Below are 25,430 nucleotides of genomic sequence, written 5' to 3' on the forward strand. Positions count from 1 at the left end.
CTTTTAAATTTGGCTCCCCAGAGCTTCATGGGTTCCACAGGTTTCCTCTATAATTTCGCCTACTTAAAAAAAAGTTGAAAGGCAGTGTACGTGAGGAGCACTCTAGGTGAAATGTTGTTACCTCTGGGCATCATCCAAAGATGCTAGCCAACAGAAACCCAGCTGCCAGTTGCCAAAGTCCTTAGTATAGTAAGATATCACCAAACATGATGTAACAAACATTTATGATACTTAAAATGTCTTAAAGGATGTTAGTAGAAGATAATGTGAAACATAGAAGCCGAAGAGTTGTTCTAATCCAGAACACCACAGTGTTGGTGATTGTGATCTTCAACAGCCATACCCAGAAGTTCAAGGCAAAGTTTAGTTGAGTTGGAGTGATGTTAATACCATGCCAGTTTCCTGACATAGTTGTTACACTATTTTATCTGCACAGCGATCATTCTTAATTTTTTAGGAAGTGTTACTTGAAGCTCCCATCCATTTACTGCAGTCCCACATCACTGTCTTTGGTGTCTGTCTCTGTTCGTACCTCTGTTCTCTATTCTAGGTGCTATGGGTCTAAGCCTGTTAATCTTGCATCATTCATGTTGCTCTGTACCAACCACTATTGTTCTTTCACATTGCTGTCCGCTTGAACCAAGCTTACTCAAGGTTTTCCTGAGAATGAATTCTAACATCAAGGTTGATGGCAGTTGTAACTCCATCTGAAGGGACCAAAGCACATTGTAACCTTATCTATAGTCCTGCTAATAGGAGAAAGTGCATTTCTCTTATGGCAGAGAGAATCTTTCTGAATTATGAATGCTTTTAGACACAAAAAATAATTCTTTTGCATCTTTTGTATATTTTTCTTTTCCTTAGTCTTTCTTTGAAGCAGCAAGCATGATGAGCCAGCTTTCTCACAAACATCTGGTTTTAAATTATGGAGTATGTGTCTGTGGAGAGGAGAGTAAGTAAAACGACTGGCTTCCTTATGTTAATGTTATGCCTTTCTCAGAACATCCATTTTTATTTATATAGAAAATTCAATTTCAGATTAATAGATATCAATATAAACTATAACAGGAATTAAATATTGTTGAAACCAAAACCACTGTGGAACTGTTCAGTTATATCTTCTTATAAAGGAAACCAATGAATGAAATTAAAATGCAGTAAACAGTTTAATATGGCTTATGTTAAAATGCCAGAACAGTACAGTATTATAGTAAACAAAAGCAACCTTTTCTGTTAACCATAGCAATACAGATTATGGCTGGTTCAACATAACATTGTAATAACTGGCCATTTCAGTACAGATCTCTTTGAAATTATTAAGACAAAGCATATAAATGTTAGATTGAATTGTAATGGAACTGACTGAAATGATTGGATGTTGATATAGATATAATTTATGGCTAAATTTAAACTGTTCATAAAAACCCTCAAAAGTTTACATTCAGAAATTACTTATGTAATTAATTTCCCATTTTCCATTAGTAATGTGATTAAATATGCATCCATACTTATATAACATTTTTTCATGTTTTTGAAAGTTGATAGTCTTTTCAGAGGCAGTGGTTTTCAAATCTGTTCTGTAGAGGTATCTCAGGGGACTGATGAAATGGGAGTAAATCTAAATGCAGAGTGGAGAGTTCTGCCTCTCACCACCAACTAAAGTGGTTCTGTATTTCTCTTTTTTATTTATTGATGTTTCCCATAAATTTTCATCTAGGGGAAAAAAAGAATATACTTCTTTACAAAGTTTGAAAACAATGTTTTAGAGCAAATAATCCCAGATCTTACATTTGCTTTTATACTTATTTCATTGATTCTGTGATACCTTTTTTTCACATTAAAAATATCTGAAATTAGGAAGTGTGATATAATTGATGGCATTTCATAATTTAATTGGCAATTTTTAAAATTTTATGACACATAATAATGGGACATATGACAGTCAGTGGTATCTGTGAAATATAGTAGGTCTTACATGCCACATAAAAAAGTTTTACTAAGCTCTTGCTCATTGTAACTCTTAGATCTTTTTTTTGACACTTGCCCTGATGTAAATTTCCCTGCAGTCAGTTCTTTATTATTGACATGTTGACTGTTCTCCAAATTAACTATAGGCATAAAAACTTTCATAACATTTGTTTTAGTTACCCAGCAAGGTCCTAAGGTAGTCTTGTCACCAAAAGTTGTTGTATATCATATGAAAACTAATTTTAATATTAGATGAAGCGGAATCACAATTTGGGATTCAATCTACATGCATCTACATATTATTATACATAATGTACAATTATATATAAATTGTGTTTATATGTAATTGTTTAGACTTTACCTCTTTCTGTTGTGAATAAACTAAAACCCCAATATACATTTTATATAGCTGTTAACCTTTCTTTAAATTAGTGAATTTTACGTAGTTTAATCTCTTTACCTGTATCATCACATATAACTATAAATATAATTATAAAAGTTTAAAATTATATATATTTTACTGTACTGTACGTGAGCCTTATTATTATCATTATATTTTAATGCAGATATTCTGGTTCAGGAGTTTGTAAAATTTGGATCACTAGATATATATCTGAAAAAGAATAAAAATTCTATAAATATATTATGGAAACTTGAAGTGGCTAAACAGCTGGCATGGGCCATGCATTTTCTAGTAAGTAATTATTATATTCTTTTGTCAACTTACTGTTTTAGATTATGAAGCAATGTGAAAGGATCTTGACGTGGGACCAAGAAATAAATCTGTAAATGGATGCCGAGTCATTTAAAATAATCTGTGTTAGTTGATGAAAGGGATTATTTTAGGCGTATATTTATGTGAAATCAATTTTGAAAGAAATAGTTTTGTCATCCCATCAATCTCTTAGAACTGCTGATAGACAGTCTGTAGTTTGTGTATCTTGGCTTCAGAGAACTTAACGAAAAATTATCAAAAAAATGTTGTGCTAACTATGAATAGCAAAAAATCCCTGCAGAAAATACCTTGTTATGGTATTTGTGGGTAATTGGACATTATGTCCATTGAGAAAGCAGTTTTGCCAGAGAAGCAGAATACCAGAGGGCCAGCTAGTGATCAGATCCTTAAGAATGCACCTACTGAACAGAAACAGTATTTCTTGCTGTTAACTACCACCTACAAATATATACTATTTAAAATCTCAGCTTAATAAAGTGAACTGGCATTAAGTAGTTTTAAAAAGTATTCGTGGGACTTCCCTGGTGGCGCAGTGGTTGAGAACCCGCCTGCCAATGCAGGGAACATGGGTTCGATCCCTGGTCCAGGAAGAGCCCACATGCCCCGCGGAGCAGCTAAGCCCATGCCACACAACTACTGAGCCTGCGCTCTAGAGCCCGTGAGCCACAACTACTGAGCCCATGTGCCACAACTACTGAAACCTGTGCGCCTAGAGCCTGTGCTCTGCAACAAGAGAAGCCACCGCAATGAGAAGCCCACTTACTGCAATGAAGAGTAGCCCCCGCTCGCTGCAACTAGAGAAAAGCCTGCACGCAGCAACGAAGACCCAATGCAGCCAAAAATGAATAATAAATAAATAAATTATTTTTTTTTAAGTATTTGTTTCTTCGTGGGTATAGAGCATTGTTTCACTTAAAATGTAAAACACAAAGCACGGTGATGCCATAAAATTTCGTTTTATTTTCTCAAAGTGCGCCTCCAATTAATGTTTATTAATACTGTTTTCTTATTTTTACTTTTTAAATCCATTTTGGGGTCTTGGACATATTAAGTGCTCAAATTATTTGTGGATTAATATTTGAATGTATATGCATTTAACTTTAATAGGAAGAAAAAACCCTTATTCATGGGAATGTGTGCACCAAAAATATTCTTCTTATCAGAGAAGAAGACAGGAAGACAGGAAATCCTCCTTTCATCAAACTTAGTGATCCTGGCATTAGTATTACAGTTTTGCCAAAGGACAGTAAGTTCTACAAGGATCGAATTTAACTTTATTAAGCTTTGCTTAGAAAGAGGCCTAAAGATCAGACTGTTAATTTTTCTCAAATTCTATTTTATTGACATGTTCTTGATTAATAATAAAATTTAGTTACCATTTTTAGCAATCTAAATTAAGTTATAGTTACATCCTAGTCTCTGTTTCTCCTTTCTTATAAGCATGTTTCTATGTACTGTAAGATGATTTTTTTAAAACAGTGTTAATCCCTAATTATATATGGAATATTGGATTTTATCCAGTTTTATTGTGAAATTTTTAAGTATCATTCTTTGAGCCACAAGTAAATTCTTCTAAATTTTTCTTCTCTTTAGTCGTTAAATAGAAATTTGAGAAGATATATTATCAAGTTTGAATTTTTTATTTAGTTTAATTATTCAGCTAATTTATGACTTCTTAGAACTTTTGTGTTGATAACCTTCTCCTTAACAAAATTAATTAAAGTAAAAAATTCAGTCAGATAATTGAGAGGCATTTTTTTGATCCAAATAGTGTTGTAATTGTATTTCATTACATTAGCTAATTTCTCTAATTGAATGTCTAAACTTAGAATCCAAAGTTATCAACTTTTGTACACTGATGCATGGTTTCCTATTTCAGCCAGTAGTACTTAAACTTGGTGCCTTTATATGAAGTGAAGACAGAGACTGTAGGGCAGAAAATGTTATAGGATCTTAGTTAGATCTGATACTCAGGGGGACTTTACCCTTTGGAATGGGATGTGAAGAAAGAGAATATATATTCATATGGTGAAGGAGAAAGGACTCTGTACTCTCTTAATTATACAGCAAAAATTATTAACATATATAAGAATTTTTTAATTGTGGGAACTCTTTAACCATACTTTGTTCCTATCATTTGAAAGTTCTGCAGGAGAGAATACCATGGGTACCACCTGAATGCATTGAAAATCCTAAAAATCTAAATTTGGCAACAGACAAATGGAGTTTTGGTACCACTTTGTGGGAAATCTGCAGTGGAGGAGATAAGCCCCTGAGTGCTTTGGATTCTCAAAGAGTAAGTTCATGTAAACGGTGAAGTTGGAATTACCGTGTGATCCCTGATATTTTTTGCACATGATTTGATATTCTTTAGCCCATTTTATATAAAAAAGGTTGATACGGCATTTATAATTTATTATCAACATGTGGTTCTTTAATTATAGAAACTACAGTTTTATGAAAATAGGCACCAGCTTCCTGCACCAAAGTGGACAGAATTAGCAAATCTTATTAATAATTGTATGGATTACGAACCAGATTTTAGACCTTCTTTCAGAGCCATCATACGAGATCTTAATAGTTTGTTTACTCCAGGTACGTATTGATGGAGCAATCTTAATGAGTCTCCAGCTATCTTTCTATCTTTGTTATATTTAATAAATCCTTACTAATTTTGTAATCCCCTCTGGAAAGTTCCCTGATATCTTTTTGACCCTCTTAATTTCTTACGTTCATTTGACTTTTCCTACTTTATACATTTTCTGGTCTCACTGATTGTGAAGTATTTCCATTTTTAAAAAAGGCTTTTTCCCTTTTAATAACCTCATTTTAGTTTGCCAGTTAATGAGTAGTAAACTATAGAAGTTTATTTGACTTATTTGACTTTTTAAAAACAATTCTTTGTTTTTTAACTAGTTCTCATATATTCTGTAATTGATTAATTTTGTAAACATGAGGTAGATTTGTTTTTGTTTGTCCTCTCCTCCTTTAAAATACATAGCTAAATATACATGTGTCTGACCTATAAGTATTTCCTGTTCCAATATTATTTACTCTTCTCACCACAAAAATCGGCATATAATCTTACTTTATAACTATTAAAACTACCTATTTTGGAAAGTATTCATTTATCCTTTGCAAAAATCTTTACTGAAAACATGTTAGATTATGGTTATAATTCAAGGCTTCCATTAACATAATCAAAACTATTAGAGTTGCCCTGTATTGATTTGTGTTTAGTATTTCTAACTCATTCTGATTATTTTGGTCAGCTTGAATATGTATTATTTTAACCTAGAGAATGGATTTGCCAGGTTATGGTAGAAATATTCTTTATTTCTCCAGATTACGAACTATTAACAGAAAATGACATGTTACCTAATATGAGAATAGGTGCCTTAGGGTTTTCTGGTGCTTTTGAAGACCGAGACCCTACACAATTTGAAGAGAGACACTTGAAATTTCTACAGCAACTTGGCAAGGTAAGATGTCAGAAGATTTTTAAATAGTTGAAATATAATCGTAAAACATTTTATTTAGGGAAAAAAAGGCTTAAGAGATTCTCTAAAGTTCACTTTCCACAAAATTTTAAAGACTGTTTGTATAACCAACAAGGATCTACTCTATACCACAGGGAGCTCTGCTCAATATTATGTAACAAGCTAAATGGGAAAATAATTTGAAAAAGAACAGATACATGTATATGTATAACTGAATCACTTTACTCTACACCTGAAACTAACAAACATTGTTAATCAACTATACTCCAATATAAAATAAAAAGTTAAAACAAAGTGTTTGTAGAAAAAAGGTTTAGTTGTCAGATGTTGAAGAAATGCTGTGTTAAATAAACAGCTGTCTTTACTGAAGAACTTCTCAGAACCTTTAACATGTACTGTGCATTGAACATTTTCAAGAGATGGATAAATTAGGCAGTATTTTCCCCAATTAATTTGACCATGAGACTCTTGGTAGAGGGCGCTTTGGTTATGAGATACAGAAAGGAACAATTAATTAAGCCTCTCCACCGATGTCCTTTTTCAGTCATCTCAGAGAGAAATAATTAATCTGCTTGTTCAGAGTCTAGATGTTGACTGGACCATGTTTACTAGCAGACAGTCTCTCCCTGCTGAAAGGTCACACAGTCATGCATAGCCTGACATATTTTAAGTAAGACCAAGAAAACCTTAGTTCTTAGCAGGTCCAATCATAGTGGTAAAGCCCTCTTTCTTCCTCTAAGCTTGCTAGTATAGGGCTCTGTACCATGTAGCTTTATGAACTGGATTTTGGCTTGGATGTATTATGAAGGCCTCACTTAGGTATTGAATCTAAACTAAATGTTCTGATCCAGCTTTACCAGAGCTAAACATTGGGTGTTATATTATGTATTGGCTTAGTTATATTAATACCTTGCTGTCATTCCTGGTTTGTAAAATAGTCTCACGAATGTTTCAAAGTATGTAGCAATGACAAAAAAAAAAGTATGTATTTGGGTGTATTAGTTATCTATTGCTGTGCGACAGATCACCCTAAAACGTAACAGCTGAAAACAAAAAAGCATTTATTATCACACAGGTTAGGCGAGTCAGGAATCTGGGAGTAACTTAGCTGGGTGGTTATAGCTCAAGGTCTCTCACTAGACTGTAATCAAAGTGTCAGCCAGGTCTTGCAGTCTTCTCTGAAGGCTTGACTAGGGGAAGGCTTACTTCCAAGCTTACCACATGGCTATTGACAAGGCCTCAGAATATCTGCTTCCAAGCTCACTTACACGGGCCTCTCCACAGACTGCCTCACAACACGGGAGCTGAGAGCAAATACCCAAGACCGAAGCCATTGTGTTTTCATATCCTAATCTCAGGAGTGGCATCTTATCACTCCTGCCATATTCTGTTCATTAAAAATGAGTTAATAAATCCAGCCTACACTCAAGGGGAGGGGATTTTAAAAGAGCTTGAATGTCAGAATGTAGAGAACATTGGGAGATAATCACAGAAGCTGCCAACCACACAGGCTGAAATTGGCTTAAACAACAGACATTTATTTCTCGTAATTCTAGAGGCTGAAAAGTCTAAGATCAAGGTTCCGGTAGGGTTCAGTTTCTGATGAGGGCTCTTTTCTTGGCTTGCACATGACCATCTTCTCACTGTGTCCTTATATGGCAGAGAGAACTGGTGTCTCTTCCTCTTCTTATAAAGGCACCAGCCCTACTGGATGAAGGACTCACCCTTATGACCTTATTTAATCTTTATCACCTCTTCACAGGCCTTATCTCCAAATACACTCACATTCAGGGTTAGGACTTTATCATATGAATTTGGGGGGATGGGCATGGACATTCAATCTGTAACATACCCTTATTCCATATACCTCACTGACAGTGACATCAAAGGCTATATTGTGAAGAAGAAAAGTTCTTCCTGGAAGTTAGTGATAGAAATTTAGGAATTCCCTGGCATGTCCCTTGGCTTATCTTAAAAATTAATGTTAATGATTTGTTTAAATGCTTTTTTGAAGTTTTTATATTTCAGCCTGTAATTCCTTTTGAAGAAATTAAATATTTAAGTTTACTACTCACCTATTGAAATATTATCTCCTTTTCTTGTTCTGAAAGTTGTTTAATGTGAGTTTCGAGATACATCTTCTAGCTGCTGAAAATTGCCTGTATAATTTATTAGTACTTTTTCTAGAAAACTTGCGATTTCTATCTTAATGTGATGTATTATTTAGGGTAATTTTGGCAGTGTGGAGATGTGCCGGTATGACCCTCTACAAGACAACACTGGAGAGGTGGTGGCTGTGAAGAAGCTCCAGCACAGTACTGAAGAGCACCTCAGAGACTTTGAAAGGGAAATTGAAATCCTTAAATCCTTGCAACATGACAATATTGTAAAGTACAAGGGAGTGTGCTACAGTGCTGGTATGTTGCCCATTGATACCTTTTTTGAACTCAGGGTATGTCTTTGACATCCTGGGTAATATTGTAGAAACTTATAATGCCTCCAGATCTGGACTTAAAATATTCCAGTACCCAGAGAAAGAAGCATTCTGTATGACTGGAGATTGTACTTGGTGTTAGGAAGTCCTTGACTACTTGATTGATCATTCTCTTCACTGAGGATGGTGGTTACCATTCTTGCTTAAACTTACCAAGGGAATGTCATTTTTAAAGAAAGAAGTTTTCTGTGAAAATATTATTTTTTTAAATTAGATGCTTTTTATTCAGTATAGATGAAGAGAAAGGAAGTTTTCTCATCAGCTTATTTTGGTTTGCATAATGGGTTACAGAAGATTAAAACATAACTATTTTTAAAACTTCTATTCAAATCTTTTTGATTCAAAAAGTCATTGTTCTTGGGCTTCCCTGGTGGCGCAGTGGTTGAGAGTCCGCCTGCCGATGCAAGGGACACGGGTTCGTGCCCCGGTCCGGGAAGATCCCACATGCCGCAGAGCGGCTGGGCCTGTGAGCCATGGCCGCTGAGCCTGCACGTCCGGAGCATGTGCTCCGCAATGGGAAAGGCCACAACAGCGAGAGGCCCACATACTGCAAAAAAAAAAAAAAAAAAAGTCGTTGTTCTTAACTACTACATCACCTTTAATTTTATAATCAGGTTTTGTCATCTTAGACTCAGATTTTTTTTTTTATTAATGACTCCAGGACTTCCCTGATGGCACAGTGGTTGAGAATCCACCTGCCAGTGCAGGGGACGTGGGTTCAATACCTGGTCCAGGATGATCCCACATGCTGCGGAGCACCTAAACCCGTTTACCACAACTACTGAGCCTGTGCTTTAGAGTCCGTGAGCCACAACTACTGAGCCCACACACCACAACTACTGAAGCCTGCACACCTAAAGCCCGTGCTCCGCAACAAGAGAAGCCACCACAGTGAGAAGCCCATGCACTGCAACGAAGAGTAGCCCCCGCTCACTGCAACTAGAGAAAGCCCCTACGCAGCAATGAAGACCCAATGCAGCCAAAAAAAAAAAAACCTCCAGTCATGCTTTATTATTATTTTTTTTTTAGGTTGCACTGGGTGTTAGTTGCGGCTCCAGGGCTCCTTAGTTATGGCACACAGGCTCCTTAGTTGTGGCATGCTAACTCTTAATTGCAGCATGCATATGGGATCTAGTTCCCTGAGGGATCAAACCCGGGCCCCCTGCATTGGGAGTGTGGAATCTTATCCAGTGCACCACAAGGGAAGTCTCTTAGACTCAGATTTTATATATCTTTTAAGTCTTTTTTTTTTTTTTTTTGCGGTACGCGGGCCTCTCACTGTTGTGGCCTCTCCTGTTGCGGAGCACAGGCTCCGGACGCACAGGCTCAGCGGCCATGGCTCACGGGCCCAGCCGCTCCGCGGCATGTGGGATCTTCCCGGACCGGGGCACGAACCCGTGTCCCCTGCATTGGCAGGCGGACTCTCAACCACTGCGCTACCAGGGAAGCCCTTTATGTCATTTTTATACGGTTGTTTTCTAATAGTTCATCAGTAAAGTATAGCAGAGTAAAACGTTATGTTCTCATTTGTGTGTTAATAGGCCGGCGTAATCTAAGATTAATTATGGAATATTTACCATATGGAAGTTTACGAGACTATCTCCAAAAACATAAAGAACGGATAGATCATAAAAAACTTCTTCAGTACACATCTCAGATATGCAAGGTACCTAATATCCTGGCTGTTTGTTGTAGATGAAGAGAATATGTTGAAGTAATTATTAAGAAATCCTCTAAGGTTTTTCTTAGATAATTAAGGGAGTAGAAAGATACAAGACTATTTAAATTGTTTATGTTTATAAAGCTAGCTGAAAGAAAAATGTTATTTTATTCATAGGGTATGGAGTATCTTGGTACAAAAAGGTATATCCACAGGGATCTGGCAACGAGGAATATATTGGTGGAGAATGAAAACAGAGTTAAAATAGGAGATTTCGGCTTAACCAAAGTGTTGCCACAAGGCAAAGAATACTACAAAGTGAAAGAACCTGGTGAAAGTCCCATATTCTGGTGAGTATATTTTAGTATAGTAAAATGAAGTTTTAGAGCACAAACTTCAAACTTTATTTTTACTATTAATAGTTTGTCATTTATATATTTATAGTAATAATCAATGAAGTTATTTCCTATGTTTTCCTCTGGGAATTTTATGGTTTTAGGTCATACATTCAAGTCTTTAATCTATTTTGAGTTAATTTTTGTATGTGGTATAAAATAGTGGTCTAATTTCATTCTTTTGCACATGTCTGTCCAGTTTTCCCAACACCCTTTATTGAAGAGACTGTCCTTTCTCCATTGTATGTTCTTTGCTCCTTTATTGTAATTTAATTGTCCATATATATATGGGTTTATTTCTGGGCTCTCAATTCTGTTTGGTTGATCTGGGTGTCTGTTTTTATGCCAGTACCAACCTGTTTTGATCACTGTGGCTTTGTAGCATATCTTGAAATCAGGGAGCATGCTACCTCCAGCTTTGTTCTTCTTTCTCAAGGTTGTTCCCTTTCTCAAGGGATCTTTTGTGGTTTCGTACAAATTTTAGAATTTGTTCTAGTTCTGTGAAATATGTCGTTGGAATTTTGATAAGAATTGCATTAAATCTGTAGATTGCTTTGGGTAGTATGGACATTTTAACAATATTAAGTCTTCCAATCCATGAGCATGGACTGTCTTCCCATTTAATTGTGCCTTCTTTGATTTCTTTTATCAGTGTCTTAAACAGTTTTCACTGTACAGGTCATTCACCTCCTTGGTTGAATTTATTCCTAGATATTTTATTCTTTTTGATACAGTGGTAAATGGGATTGCTTTAATTTCTCTTTCTGTTAGTTTGCTATTAGTGTATAGAAATGTCACTGGCTTGTGTATATTGATTTTTTTGTTTTTGGTATCCTGTGACTTTACTGAATTTATTAGTTCTAAAAGTTTTGTTTTTTTAATTTTGTGGAGTCTTTAGGGTTTTCTCTATATAGTATAATGCCATCTGCAAAGAGTGACAGTTTTACTTCCTCCTTTCCAATTTGGATGCCTTTTCTTTCTTTTTCTTGCTTAATTGCTGTGACTAGAATTTCCAATACTGTGTTGAATAAAAGTGGTGAGAGTGGGCATCCTTGTCTTGTTTCTGATCTTAGAGGAAAGGCTTTCAGGTTTTCATTGTTGAGTATGATGTTAACTGTGGGTTTGTCATATATGGCCTTTATTATGTTGAGGTAGGTTCCCTCTATACCCACTTTGTTGAGAGTTTTTATCATAAGTGGATGTTAGAATCTTATCAGTTGCTTTTTCTGCATCTGTTGAGACAATCATATGGTATTTATCCTTCATTTTGTTCATGCAGATGTTGAACCATCCTTACAGCCTTGGAATAAATCCCACTTGATCATGGGATATGATCCTTTTGATGTATTGTTGAATTCAGTTTGCTAATATTTTGTTGAGGATTTTTGCATCTATATTCATCCAGGTATTGGCCTGTAATTTATTTTTTTGCGGTGTCCTTGTCTGGTTTTGGTATTAGGGTAATGTTGGCCTCATAACATGTTTAGATGTGTTCCCTCCTCTTCAGTTTTTTTGGAAGAATTGAGAAGGAAAAGTCTTGAATCTTATTTGAATGTTTGGAAGAATTCATCAGTGAAGCTGTCTGTTTCCTGGACTTGACGTTTGTTGGAAGTTTTTTGATTACTGACTCAGTCTCCTTACTATTCAGGACTATTCAGGCTTTCTATTTCTGTTTCTTCACGATTCAGTCCTGGTAGATTATGTGTTTCAAGGAATTTGTTCTTTCTGGGTTGTTCACTTTGTTGGCATATAATTGTTTGTGGTATTCTCTTATTATCCTTCGTATTTCTGTGGTATCAGTTGTGACTTGTCCTCTTTCGTTTCTAATTTTATTTATTTGAGCCCTCTCCTTTTTTTTCTTGGTTAGTCTAGCTAAAGACTTCTTGATTTGTTTATCTTCTCAGAGAACCAGCTCTTGGTTTTATTGATCTGTTCTATTCTATTGTCTTTTTAGTCTCTATTTCTGCCCTCATCTTATTATTTCCTTCCTTCTACTACCTTTGGGCTTTGGTCTTTTTCTAGTTCCTTTAGGTGCAAATTCAGGTTGTTTATTTGAGACTTTACTTGTTTCTTGAGGTAGGCCTGTATTGCTATGAACTTCCTTCCTAGAACCACTTTTGCTGCATTCCATAGATTTTGGTGTGCTTTATTTTTGTTTTTATTTGTCCCTAGGCTTTTTTTCTCCTTTGATTTCTTCATTGACCCATTAGTTGTTTAGTCGCATGTTGTTTTTTTGTGGTTTTCCAGTTTTCTTATTGTGATTCCTAGTTTCATACCATTATAGTTGGAAAACATGCTTGATATGATTTCAGTCTTCTTGAATTACTGGGACATGTTGTGGGCTAACACATGATCTATCCTGGAGAATGTTCCATGTGTACCTTAGAAGAATGTGTATTCTGCTGCTTCTGGATAGAGTATTCTGAACATATCTGTGAACTCCATCTTATCTAATGTGTCATTTAAGGCCAAATGTTTCCTTTTTGATTGATTTTTTTGTGAATTATCTATCCATTGCTGTAAGCGGGGTGTTAAAATCCCCTACTATTATTATACTGCTTTTAATTTCTCCCTTTAGGGCCAGTAATATTTGCTTTATATATTTTGGTGTTCCTACGTAGTGTGCATATATATTTATAAATGTTTTATCTTCTTGCTGGATTGACCCCTTTATCATTGTATAGTGCCTTTCTTTATCTTTTATTACAGGCTTTGTTTTAAAGTCTGTTTTATCTGCTGTGAGTATAGCTACACCAGCTTTCTTTTCATTACTTTTTCCTCACATCCAGTCTGTGTATGTCTTTACTTCTGAAATAAATCTCTAGGCAGCATATAGATGGGTCTTTTTTTTTTTTTGTAATCTATTCAGCCACTATATGTCTTTATATTGGCTAATTTAGTCCATTTACATTTAAAGTAATTGATAGGCATGTACTTATTGCCATTTTGTTTATTGTTTTCTGGCTGTTTTTATAGTTCCTCTCTGTTCCTTTCTTCTTTCTGTCTTCCCTTTGGTTTGCTGGATTTTTTACAGGCCAGTACCTGGATGAACATATATGCAAAAATCCCATGTGGTTTGCTGGATTTTTTTAATATTATGTTTAGATTCCATTCTCATTTTCTTTTCTGTGTGTACTGTAAGGTTTTTCTTTGTGGTTACTGTGGTGTTCACATATAACATTATATGTATATAGCAGTGTCTTCTAAGTTGATAACAACTTAAAATGTAAAGCAAAGCTTTACATTTTTACTCTCCCTCCTGCCACATTTTATATTTTTGATGATGCCTTTTTATTTTATTTTATTTATTTATTTATTTATTTTGCAGTACGCGGGCCCCTCACTGTTGTGGCCTTTCCCGTTGCGGAGCACAGGCTTCAGACGTGCAGGCTCAGCGGCCATGGCACACGGGCCCAGCCGCTCCGCGGCATGTGGGATCTTCCCAGACCGGGTGCGAACCCGTGTTCCCTGCATTGGCAGGCGGACTCTCAACCACTGCGCCACCAGGGAAGCCCTGATGATGCCTTTTGCATATTCTTATTTTATGCTTCCCTTAAGTATTACTGTAATTTGAGTTAACTTTACTACTTTTGTCTTCATACTTGCTTTATAAGTGACTGAGCCACTACCTTTACTATATGTTTTCCACTGAGATTTTTATTTTCATATATTTTCTTATTATTAATTAGTGCCATTTCTTTTTTAGCCTAGAGAAGTCCCTTTAACATTTCTTATAAGGCCAGTTTAGTGGTGATGAAATCCTTTAGCCTTTGCTTATTTGTAAAATTCTTCATCTCTTCTTCAGTTCTGATTGATGATCTTGACTGGTAGAATTGGTAGAGAATTCTTGGTTGGAAAGTTTTTCCTTTCAGCATTTTGAATAGGTCATCCACTTCTTTCTGGCTGATAAAGTTTCTGCTGAAAAATCTGCTGATTTAGGGATTTCCCTTGTACTTAATAGGTAGTGTTTTGGGGGTTTGGGGGGCTTTTTGTTTGTTTTTGCTGCTTTTAAGATTCTTTATCCTTAACTTTTACCATCTTAATTGTAATGTGTCTTGGTATGGTTCTCTCTGGGTTCATCTTACTTGGAACTTTCTGAAATTCTTAGACCCAGAATGTCTGCTTTCTTCCCCAGATTAGGGAAGTTTTCATTCATTATTTCTTCAAAATTTTCTGACCTTTTCTCTCTTTCTCTTTTCCTCTGGGACCTCTATAATGTGAATGCTGTTCTGCTTGATGTTGTTCCAGAAGTCCCTTAAGGTATATTCACTTTTTTAAATTCTTTTTTCATTTTGCAACTGTGTCTGGGTGATTTCTATTTGTTTCATTTTCCAGCTTGCTGATTCGTTCTTCTGCTTCATCAAGTCTTCTGTTGAAACCCTCAAGTGTATTTTTCAGTTCAGTTATAACTTCTATTTAGTACTTTCTTATATTTTCTACCTCTTTGTTTAAGTTCTTGCTGTGTTTATCCAATCTTCTTCTGAGTTCAATGAGCATTTTTATGACCATTGCTTTGAACTCTTTGTTGAGTGAGTTGTTTAGCTCCATTTCATTAATGTCTTTTGTCTTTTTCTTTGGTTTGGAACATATTCCTCTGCCTTCTCATGGTGCATAACTTTCTCTATTTGTCTAAATTCATTAGGTGAAACAGCTACCTCTTCCAGTCTTGTTCTTGTGTAGGAGATAATCCATAGGGCCCAGAAGCACAATCTCCCTGGCCACCAGACCCAGGCACTCACGGGTGTTCTTCACGTGGACTGTGCACACCTACAAGCTGTGGTGGGGCTGCTGCTATGATGTGGGATGTGTGGGATTTGGGGTGCTCACCTGCTGGTTGTAGTGAGCTGTTGCATAGTGTGGACTGGGTTTGAGGCACTTGCTCATCCCAGTTATGGTGCAGCTAGTGTGTGGGGAGGGTGGGGTATCGTGTGTTTGTCCAGCCCAATTGTGGTGTGACATCTGCACTGGGTAGGCAGGGCACTCAAGGTACTCGCTTTGGCTCAGTTGTGGTTCAGGGTGGGAGGAGCACACCTACTGGTGCTAGGAGGCTAGAAGAAGGGCACCAAAAATAGTGCCCACTAGCTGTATCACCAGCAAGTTAGAATGAGATTTGAAAGATGTCATCTACCAGTGCTTTTGTCTCCAGAGAAAGTCCCGTTAGGTTCCTGCCTCTCTAGCAGCTGCTCTAAGATCAGTAAGTAGGTCTCCCTCTCTTATGGTGTAGGTGTTTTCACACTGTTGCTTTTGTGCTGTTTCTCATGGTAGATGGGTCTGTGTGAGCTCTTTAAGAGTGGGTTCTTTGTTCCCTACAGTTATGTGGTTCTCCTGGACTTAATCCCCATTGATTTTCAAAAACAGATGTTTTAGGGGCTCGTGTTCCCAGTGCTGCACTCAAGGGTTGAGGTACATTATTTGGAGCTCAATCCCTTTACTCCTTCTTTTTTTTACTCCAAAAAGTTACATATTTTTGTTATCCTTCTGATTTGCTCCTGGGATGGGGTCCTGGGTGGGACTGTCTCTCTGCCTCTCCTGCCTGTTTCAATGAGTCTCTTTTATCTTTTGTTGTGGAGGTGCTGTTCATCTAGTTATCATACACTTTTCAGAGGAAAATTACTTCATGTGTAGCTGTAAATTTGATGTGTCTATGGGAGGAGGTGAGCTCAGAGTCTTCTTAGGCTGCCATCTTGAACCCCTTACACAGGAGAATGATTTATAATGTCATTGTGAATGTGTTTTAAAGAAGACTTCTTATGTTTTAGAGATGCATACTGGGATAGTTATGGTTTGAAATATGGTTGAAATACTGTCATATCCAGAACTCATTTCATATAAATACTGTTGTGTGCAGGTCGGGAGTAGTAGATAAAACAAGGTGGGCAATGAATTTAGCTAAGTGACAGGTACATGGTTGTTCATTGTTCTCTAATTTGTATATGTTTGAAGTTTTTTATAATACTAAAAACATTTTAAAGGAATATCCTGATGATAATTATGAGCATTAGCATTATCTAATTATTTTTAGGGTTTAAGTGAAACTAGAAAATAAGACTTATCTAAACTTGACTGTCTTATTTTGGTCATGTCCCCAGTGATACATGAATTTCATTCTGTTTTTCCAGAATGAGAAATTAGAGAAGTTAAATGGAATTAACTAGCAATCCATAATGATTAGTTATATGGATTTCCAGTGATTTTGGCATACTTAGTGAATACAATTTAATAAATACTTATTAAGCACCTACTTATAAAGCACCTACTGTGTTCCAAACATCATACAAGGAAATTGGAATAAGAAGATAGGATCAGCATCAGAAAAAAAAGAACTGTCCCTTACAAGGAAGGCTGAACTAAGTGGAAAAGTTTGATATGGCGTGGAAATTCAACTGACAGGTCCACTATCCATAATCCTTTGCCTTTTAAGGTCTCTTAGTTTAGGAAAAATCAAATGTGTAATCCAGTCATTGCAGTGCAGTATGTAAGTGCAATAATGAAGAAGATGATGCAAAAACATTAGAGTGCAGTAATTCTGCTGAGGGTTTAAATTAATCAGAGAAAACCACAACTAAAAGATGACATTTCAACTATTGATTAATAGTTCACCAGATGGACAAGAGGAAGGGTATTCCATGAGGAGGATGAGAAGAACAACAGGATAAGCAGGGTTGTAAGTGAATGGTGTTACCACAGAACAAACGGAATAATACTGCGTTCTGTGTGCCATGTTAGTGCGTTCAGACATTATTCATTAGACAGTGTGCAGGTGGGATATTAGAGGCTTTATCCAGGGATAATGGTGAGATTCATATTTTAGGAAGATAGCTCTACTTTTGGTGGAGAACAGCAGTTCTCAAAGTTTGGGGACCTCTGGTACACCCTTTAGGGAGTCTGTGAGGTCAGAAGTATTTTTATAATAATACTAAGATGTTATTCCCCTTTTTCACTCTCATTTTACACATACAATGGAATACTACTCAGCCTTAAAAAATAATGAAATTTTGCCATTTGCAGCAACATGGATGGACTTAGAGGGTATTGTGCTGAGTGAACTAAGTCAGAGAAAGACAAATACTGTATGACACCACTTATATGTAGAATCTAAAAAATACAACAAACTAGTGAACATAACAAAAAAAGAAGCATACTTACAGATATAGAGAACAAACTAGTGGTTACCAGTAGGGAGGGGCAATATAGGGATGGAGGAATGGGAGGTACAAACCATTGGGTATAAGATAGGCCAGCAGTCCCCAACCTTTTTGGCACCAGGGACCGATTTCGTGGAAGACAGTTCTTCCACGGTGGGGGGAGGGCAGTGGATGGTTCAGGCAGTAATGGGAGCAATGGTGGGGATGGTTCAGGCAGTAACGCTAGTGATGGGGGATGGTGGGGAGCGGCAGATGAAGCTTCGCTCACTCACCTGCCACTCACCTCCTGCTGTGTGGCCCGGTTCCTAACAGCCTGCAGACCGGTAGTGGTCCACAGCCCGAGAGTTAGGGGCCCTTTGAGATAGGCTACAAGGATGTATTGTTCAACATGGGGAATATAGCCAGTATTTTGTAATAACTGTAAATGAAGTATAACCTTTAAAAACTGTATAAAAACTTTTTAAAAAAAACCACTCACAGAAAATGTGTTCTATTAAACCAACATTAAACTTACAAAAACGTAAAACATACTACTCTAAATACAAAATTTTTTGTTTTGGAAAATAGTTATTTTTTTATAAAAATGTTATTTATGCTACATTACTGGGTTTATACTTTTACATTTCCTTAATTTTGAAATCTAATATGGTAAATATTGGTAAATACAACCCACATAAATGAAAGCTTTTGGGGCACTTCAATAACTTTTAAGAGTATAGGGGACTTCAGACCAGAAGTTTTGAGAACTAGAGGTACAGAGGGTACATTGTATTGAGAAGAGGCTAACAGCAGAGAGAAGACTAGTTAGGCAACTTTTGCAGGAATCTAGGTCATTGATTTTCAAACCCTTTGTGCATATATACCCATTGAAAGAATTATCAAAAGCTATATTCTTTCTGGCACATTTTTAAATTGATAGCTAATTTTTTCCTTTGTAAATTTAGATGGTTGTAAATAATATATTTTATAAAGTATTGTAAATAATGACATTGAAGTATGGTACATCAATCTTTTAAATGTATACAAGGAAATCCAGACACCACAGCAATTTGATACCCATTGTCACCCACTTAAAAATGTATAGGAACAGATGTTCTTCTTGATAGAAACTTTGCATTATTCCTTTTTCTTCTTAAAATTATATTTCCACTTCCCATCTCAAAATTTTGTATAATGTATTTTGTACTTGGAAAATCTTTTGATTACCTATCTCCGTTGTAACCAAAATAAATATATAAATTTAAATTAATTTTAAAATTTCCTATGACCACAAAAAAAGTATTCACCTTTTTATTCCAGATTAAGTTATCATCGAAGTTACTGCCAGGATGAAATTTCCAAAGCAATATAAATGAATTACTAATTTGAATAATTCTTTAAAATTTTTTATTGGAGACATTTCTTTTTAAAAAAAATTTTTTAACATCTTTATTGGAGTATAATTGCTTTACAATGGTGTGTTAGTTTCTGCTTTATAACAAAGTGAATCAGCTATACGTATACATATATCCCCATATCCTCTCCCTCTTGCATTGGAGACATTTCTTAATAAATGGAGCTTTTCTTTCCCCTCCAACTAGTCCATATATCCTTAGATAAATATTATTTACTTCTATAATGGGACCAGATTCCACATAAATTCTAATTTTATTTCTGTATTTGTAAACATGGAGAAAACTTTTTTGTATAAATAAGGAGATGGGAAAGAAAGAAAGGAGTTTCGTCATAACAATGTCACTCATTTCTGTGACTCCTGATACGTACATAGCAAAACAGTATATAGTGATCTACCAGTAAAATTTGTTAGCTGGCAATTTCATTAGATCCATTCTTTTTTCAGTTTCATTGAAAACGAAGAATTAAACCCACTTGATTTTCAAAAGTGGATTTACTACCAAATCATTAGAGTCATTCATTTTCTGTTTCTGGGAAGTATACCAAATATCTTTTAAAATTAGTTCAAATTATGATATTACTCTCATTTAGAGGCATCTTGTTTAAACTGATACATTCATAAAATAGAATAGTTAGTTTAAATACGGTAGTTTTTAATAACATCTTTTATCACATTTTAAATATGTGATTTAAATATGGGAAACCCTTGCACTGCCTCAAAGATAGAGTCACTTAATGAAGAGTGTCCTTCATTACAATCTTTTTGGCAATGCCAGGCCTCATAAACAAATATACTTAATTTCCAACAGAAAAGGTCTTACTTCATTTTCAATTCAAGTAAGTATATTAATGTTATGAAATATTATTTTAAAAAACAGATTTAAACTGCAGAACACATGTGCCAGAGGCATGTTTACAATGAAGCTAACAAAGCATATCCACCAGAGTGCCTTCCTTTCAAGATTCCTTCTTTTCTAATTTTAAATATTCGCTTTCACACCTCATTTTATATTTTTTGTCATAAAGAAAGCCCCTAAAACTTTGGGCCCAGTATTTCTCCCTGCATATCTGTAAAGATTAACCACAAGGGCAGTCAGGATAAGCTTAAGATGATATATATCTAATATAAATAATTTCATAATTAAGTTATGAAAATAAGATAAACCACTTCTCATTACTTAATTTCTACTAAATAATACAGAATAAAATATAGTTAAGATTATAATTTATGAAGTAAGGAATATGGTAAAAGGCCTGTTATTCCTTCAGTAAATGTTTTGGGGAGATTGAACTCTGATGTTTGACTTTGGGGAATCACTAATAAGCTTGTATAAAAATCAGAAAGAACATTTTCATCTTGGTCAAAATTTTCTTATGTATTTAATGAAAAAAGAAAGCTATATACTGATAAAAACTTATCAGATGGAGAGTTGACATACAGTTTTATTTTTATATTAGCAAGTAAAAAAATATGTTTTATATAATGAAATGAGGTTAACTAATTTTTATATAAATATTTCAGAATGAGTTGATAGATTTTACCTAACTTGTTGAGTAACAAACACTAAATCTATAGTCTGAAAGAAATCACATAATTTTTATCCATAGGATTTAGCCATCATATCTTTAAAAAAATACAGTTTCACTTAAAAGAATCACTGTCATCTACATTGCGTTTATTGTTCAAAAGTATTCTTTGTTTAGCTAACAGCATGTCCTGTGGGGTGGTATTAAGAAGAACTGCAGGGAAAATGCTTCTGCTAACGTATTTTTTTTAATTGTTCAGGCAGGGTTTTGGACTCATGGAGAATCCTTATACGGTTCTTGCTGTAGAGCCCCTTGGAAAATCTTTGTATATCCTTGGGCTTATTACTCTTCACCTGGTTTGAAGATCTCTGTACTAGTCATGAGATAAGGCTCTAACCTAAGACTGTAATAGCAGTATTGGTTAGGAGACTGATTTGAGACATTTTTAAGACATACTTTAGTGGCTCAGTAGACTTGGGAGTGAAAGATGAGTCAAAAATAATTCTTAAGATTTCCATTTTGGGGAGTTAGATAGATTGTGATACCATTCATTGCATAGAGAAAATAAAATAATCAGCAAGTGTCAGAGAGGTGGGGATGGAGTTCTTTTTGCCTGTGCAGAACTTTAATATGGAAATGTTCAATAAGTCTGAAACACAAAAGAAAGGTCAAAGATAGGGTGGTTGTAAATTTGGGAGACTGTAGTATATAAGTGAATGATACTACCTAAGGGAAATTTTTTTACAGAGAGGAAGAGATCTGGTGATGGAACCTTCGGGGAAAGGTTAACACAGGAAATGAACCTCTCCACAAAAGCAGAATAGAAAGAAAACAGTTTCATTACTGAATAAGCAGTAATCCAGAAAGTAATGTGCATCATAAGCAATCTGCTAAGAGATTACAAAAACAGAAAGAAATCTCACCCTTTTATAAAATGGCCAAACAGATTCAACCCGTTTACATACATGTTCTCAGGATAAACAGTAACTAGTCCTCAAGTAAGAGGACTTGACAGCACCATCTGTCACACATTGTTCATCCTAAATTCACTTAGTAATAGGAGTGCCCATCTGTGTTAGCTAATTGGCTTTATCCAAAAGAAAAATAAACTTCTCATATCTTTATGATAGGAGATAGTTTTGCAACTTGAAGGATACACCTGCCCAAGTTAGGCTCCTGCCCTGCCATTGAAACTGTGAGGTAAGGGCATGATAATCCTTAATGATTACATTCCAAAGAGGTAGTTCCCAAGTTCTTGAGAAAGACATTCCTGTATGTAAACCTGGCAAGAGGCTTTTAAGCAAAAGCTTTTAAAAAGATTTTTACATAAATTTCAAAGAGACAGAGAATTCACAATTTTAAATTTTCTAAAGTAAATGCTCTAAGAAGAGAGGAGAGTCTTTTCTCTCCTTTTCCACATGGACTTTTTTTTTTTTTAACTTTGTATTTATCCTTACATAAGTAATGGGAAAGAGAAAAACAGCCTTGGAGATGAAGGGGGAAATTACAAAGAGTGCTTTCATGAAAGCCACAGCAAGAGAATATTTTTCAAGGGTTGAGGGAGTAGTACTGCCTTCAAGGAGGTTATGTTATTTTAAAATAACATAAATATGTAACTTTTTAAAAAAACTAAATATAAAAAGAATATAACATTACATGGTTAATTGTATAAGTATAGACTATAAGTACTTTAGAATTTCAGTAGCATGAGGTCATTATGACCTTAAGTAGTCAGAGGAGGATTTCTGGAAGTTGGATTTTGAAGGAGAGGTTCATTTTATGTAATTCATATTTTAAACCTCAGTCTAAAACAGATCTCCATTGCAATTCTCTATAATAGGATAAATTTAGCAATGGTACCATGATATTCATAATCCATTGGCCAAAATTCTCAGTTGGGTAGTGTTGATACTTGAGTAGAGGATGACACCATTTTCCCCTATGACTTTCTATTTTCTGTGCTCTCTCTCAAAATCACCCCCTTTCAGATTAACAGGTTATTTCTTTTATATGTTAGTAGCTTCAAGTCTTCTCCAGCTTAAAAGGCACTTTTTCTCTAGGATTCTTATCTGGATTCATTTTAAGCTTAACTTGCAAAGATCAGCTATTTTTCAGTTCTTGGAAGGTACTTTGCAGTTAACCCTGATGTTACTGAGCCAAACATTATTTTGTTTTGGATTTTAGTTATCTTTGTGTTTTGGAGGTTCCCAAGCCCACCCTCAGGTTTGATGATTCACTAGGGGGACTCATAGGACTCAGCATACAGCCATAAGCATGGCTATGACTCATTATAGGAAAAGGATGCAAAACAAAATCAGCAAAGAGAAAAGGCGTCTGGGGGAACACCTGGAAGAAACCAAGCACAAGTTTCTAAGTGTCCTCTCCGAGTAAAGTCATATGGGACACACTTAATTCCCCCAGCAATAAACTGTGACAACATGTGTGAAATGTCATCTACTAAGGAAGCTCATTAGAGACTCAGTGCCCACAGTTTTTATTGGGACTGGCCATGTAGACATTCTCTGCCTGGCACATTAACAAGATTCTAGACTCATTTGTTTGCAGAAATGGTTTAGGTATAGTGAGCCACTTTTATTATCATTTAGGGAATTGTGGAAACCCTCCGGAAATCTAAGATCCCAGGTACCGGTCAAGTGTCAACATTGCAAACAGACCTTTTTGAAGATGGCAGCCTCAGGCCTGCTGTGTTAACCCTTTTCTCTACAGCTTTTTTTTTTTAATCCAGTGATTTGCAGATAAAATCAAGAATTGACACATCAAGTAACTGTCTTTTAAATATACTACAGGTATGCGCCAGAATCACTGACAGAGAGCAAGTTTTCTGTGGCCTCAGATGTTTGGAGCTTTGGAGTGGTTCTGTATGAACTTTTCACATATATTGAGAAGAGTAAAAGCCCACCAGCGGTCAGTTTGCTTTTTATTTACTCTCAAGGTTTTTTTTTAACATGAGAAAAGCTTTTTCCAAAGAATAATATAGTAAGCTTAGGGTTATTTTAGAGCTCCTATTGCTTATTTGTAAGACAGCATCCAACAAAATAATCCCAAACTTACTCATTAAATTAACTTGATGTTTTAAAAAGTGGGGATTGGAGTACTATTTAGTATATTCTCTTAATATTATCTTCAGTAAATCCGATAAACTCATTCATTCCAGGAATTATTGCAAAAGTTAAACCTTTTAAAGTAATATTTTTTCTGTTCATTGTATAATTTTAATATAGGAAAGTATAAAAAAGAAAATAAAAATAATCTCTAATTCAACTACTCAGAAATAACCACTTTAATACCACTTTAATAACCACTTTAATGTTTTCTTACAGGCTTCTTTTAATTTTATATATAAAAGCGAAATTTTATTAAAAAGATTTCTTTTATAACAGGTCATACTGTACAGTTTGCTATCCTGCTTTTTCATTACATATTATAGCATGGATATTTTCCTATATTAGTAAATATTTACTGCAAATATGACTTCTAATTCCTTGGTAGCATTTCATCATAAGGATATAATTTCTGGACAATTATTTTTCAGTCTTTTAAGTAACACTTCATTGAACATAGTGCACATCCTTATATATATTTATGTTCATCTCTGGTTGTCATCTTAGAGAGTAAAAGTATAATTATAGGTGAAACGTTATGAACTCTTTCATAGGATTTTCATTATTTCAAAATGCTTTGAAAGCTGTACCAGATTAGACTCTCAGTAGCTGTGCATAGGGGTATACGTTTTATCATTTGCCAGTGTTGACTATTATATTTCTACACAGTTTTGCCAAATTGATGGGAGAGAAGTTGTACCTGTTGGATTTTAATTTGCATTTCTGCTATTAGTGTGATTGAATACATATTTATTGGGTATTTGGGGTGAGTCTGTGCGTGTGTGCATTGTATCTTCATGTACTTTGCCCATTTTTATATTGGTAATTTTTCTTACAAGTATATAAGAGCTCTCTGTGTTTAAATAAACGATGTGTTCATTGTAAATACTTCTCTAGCTTATGGTTCAGACTTCAATTTTATGAATTTTAAACATAGAACTTTTTCTCTCCGTTCCATTTATGCTTAAATATTCATTCTGTGTTTTCTTTTTATTATGTCTTCTTTTACATTCAACTTTTTATTTCACCTGAAATGTAATATGATGTGTTAAAACAAAGTAAGTGTTTTTAGTTCACTGGTTTTGAACCTTTTCAGGGAATTTGTGCTGAGTATGTTACAGTTATGGAAATGGCATTATAGACGTTCCACATTTAACAATCTTTTCTGAACTGTGACTGAAAACAAAGTTTTTGAAGTTAAAATAGTCTGTTTTTAAAATGTTTCAAGGTAAGGAAACATACAGGATTTTTCCCATTTACTGGAAGAAGTTGAGAAAGAATTCTGATTCAAATTAAATGTACCAAAAATGTGTCATTGAAAAGTGGGTTTGTGTTTCAGGAATTTATGCGTATGATTGGCAATGACAAACAAGGACAGATGATTGTGTTTCATTTGATAGAACTCCTGAAGAATAATGGAAGATTACCAAGACCAGATGGATGCCCAGATGAGGTAACAAAAAATTTTTTTTATCCACAGTAATCATG

The 25,430-nt window shown here is 35.2% G+C and overlaps 1 protein-coding gene across 4 annotated transcripts in view; it reads left to right on the forward strand.

Moving 5' to 3' along the window:
• JAK2 (Janus kinase 2) overlaps window positions 1–25,430 on the forward strand; it is a 161,472-nt gene that overhangs the window by 133,179 nt on the left and 2,863 nt on the right. For all 4 annotated transcript variants that reach the window (XM_027105794.1, XM_027105795.1, XM_027105796.1 and 1 more), the window contains 11 exons: window positions 865–952; window positions 2,535–2,662; window positions 3,812–3,950; window positions 4,849–5,000; window positions 5,149–5,299; window positions 6,050–6,186; window positions 8,432–8,621; window positions 10,240–10,364; window positions 10,536–10,708; window positions 23,628–23,745; window positions 25,282–25,395. In XM_027105794.1, the coding sequence (XP_026961595.1) occupies window positions 865–952; window positions 2,535–2,662; window positions 3,812–3,950; window positions 4,849–5,000; window positions 5,149–5,299; window positions 6,050–6,186; window positions 8,432–8,621; window positions 10,240–10,364; window positions 10,536–10,708; window positions 23,628–23,745; window positions 25,282–25,395 (1,515 nt within the window). The remainder of the gene's footprint in view (window positions 1–864; window positions 953–2,534; window positions 2,663–3,811; window positions 3,951–4,848; window positions 5,001–5,148; window positions 5,300–6,049; window positions 6,187–8,431; window positions 8,622–10,239; window positions 10,365–10,535; window positions 10,709–23,627; window positions 23,746–25,281; window positions 25,396–25,430) is intronic.

Source organism: Aethalodelphis obliquidens, unplaced genomic scaffold (assembly GCF_003676395.1).
Source record: "Aethalodelphis obliquidens isolate GAN/ISIS:26980383/991018 unplaced genomic scaffold, ASM367639v1 scaffold7, whole genome shotgun sequence".
Lineage (NCBI taxonomy): Eukaryota > Metazoa > Chordata > Mammalia > Artiodactyla > Delphinidae > Aethalodelphis > Aethalodelphis obliquidens.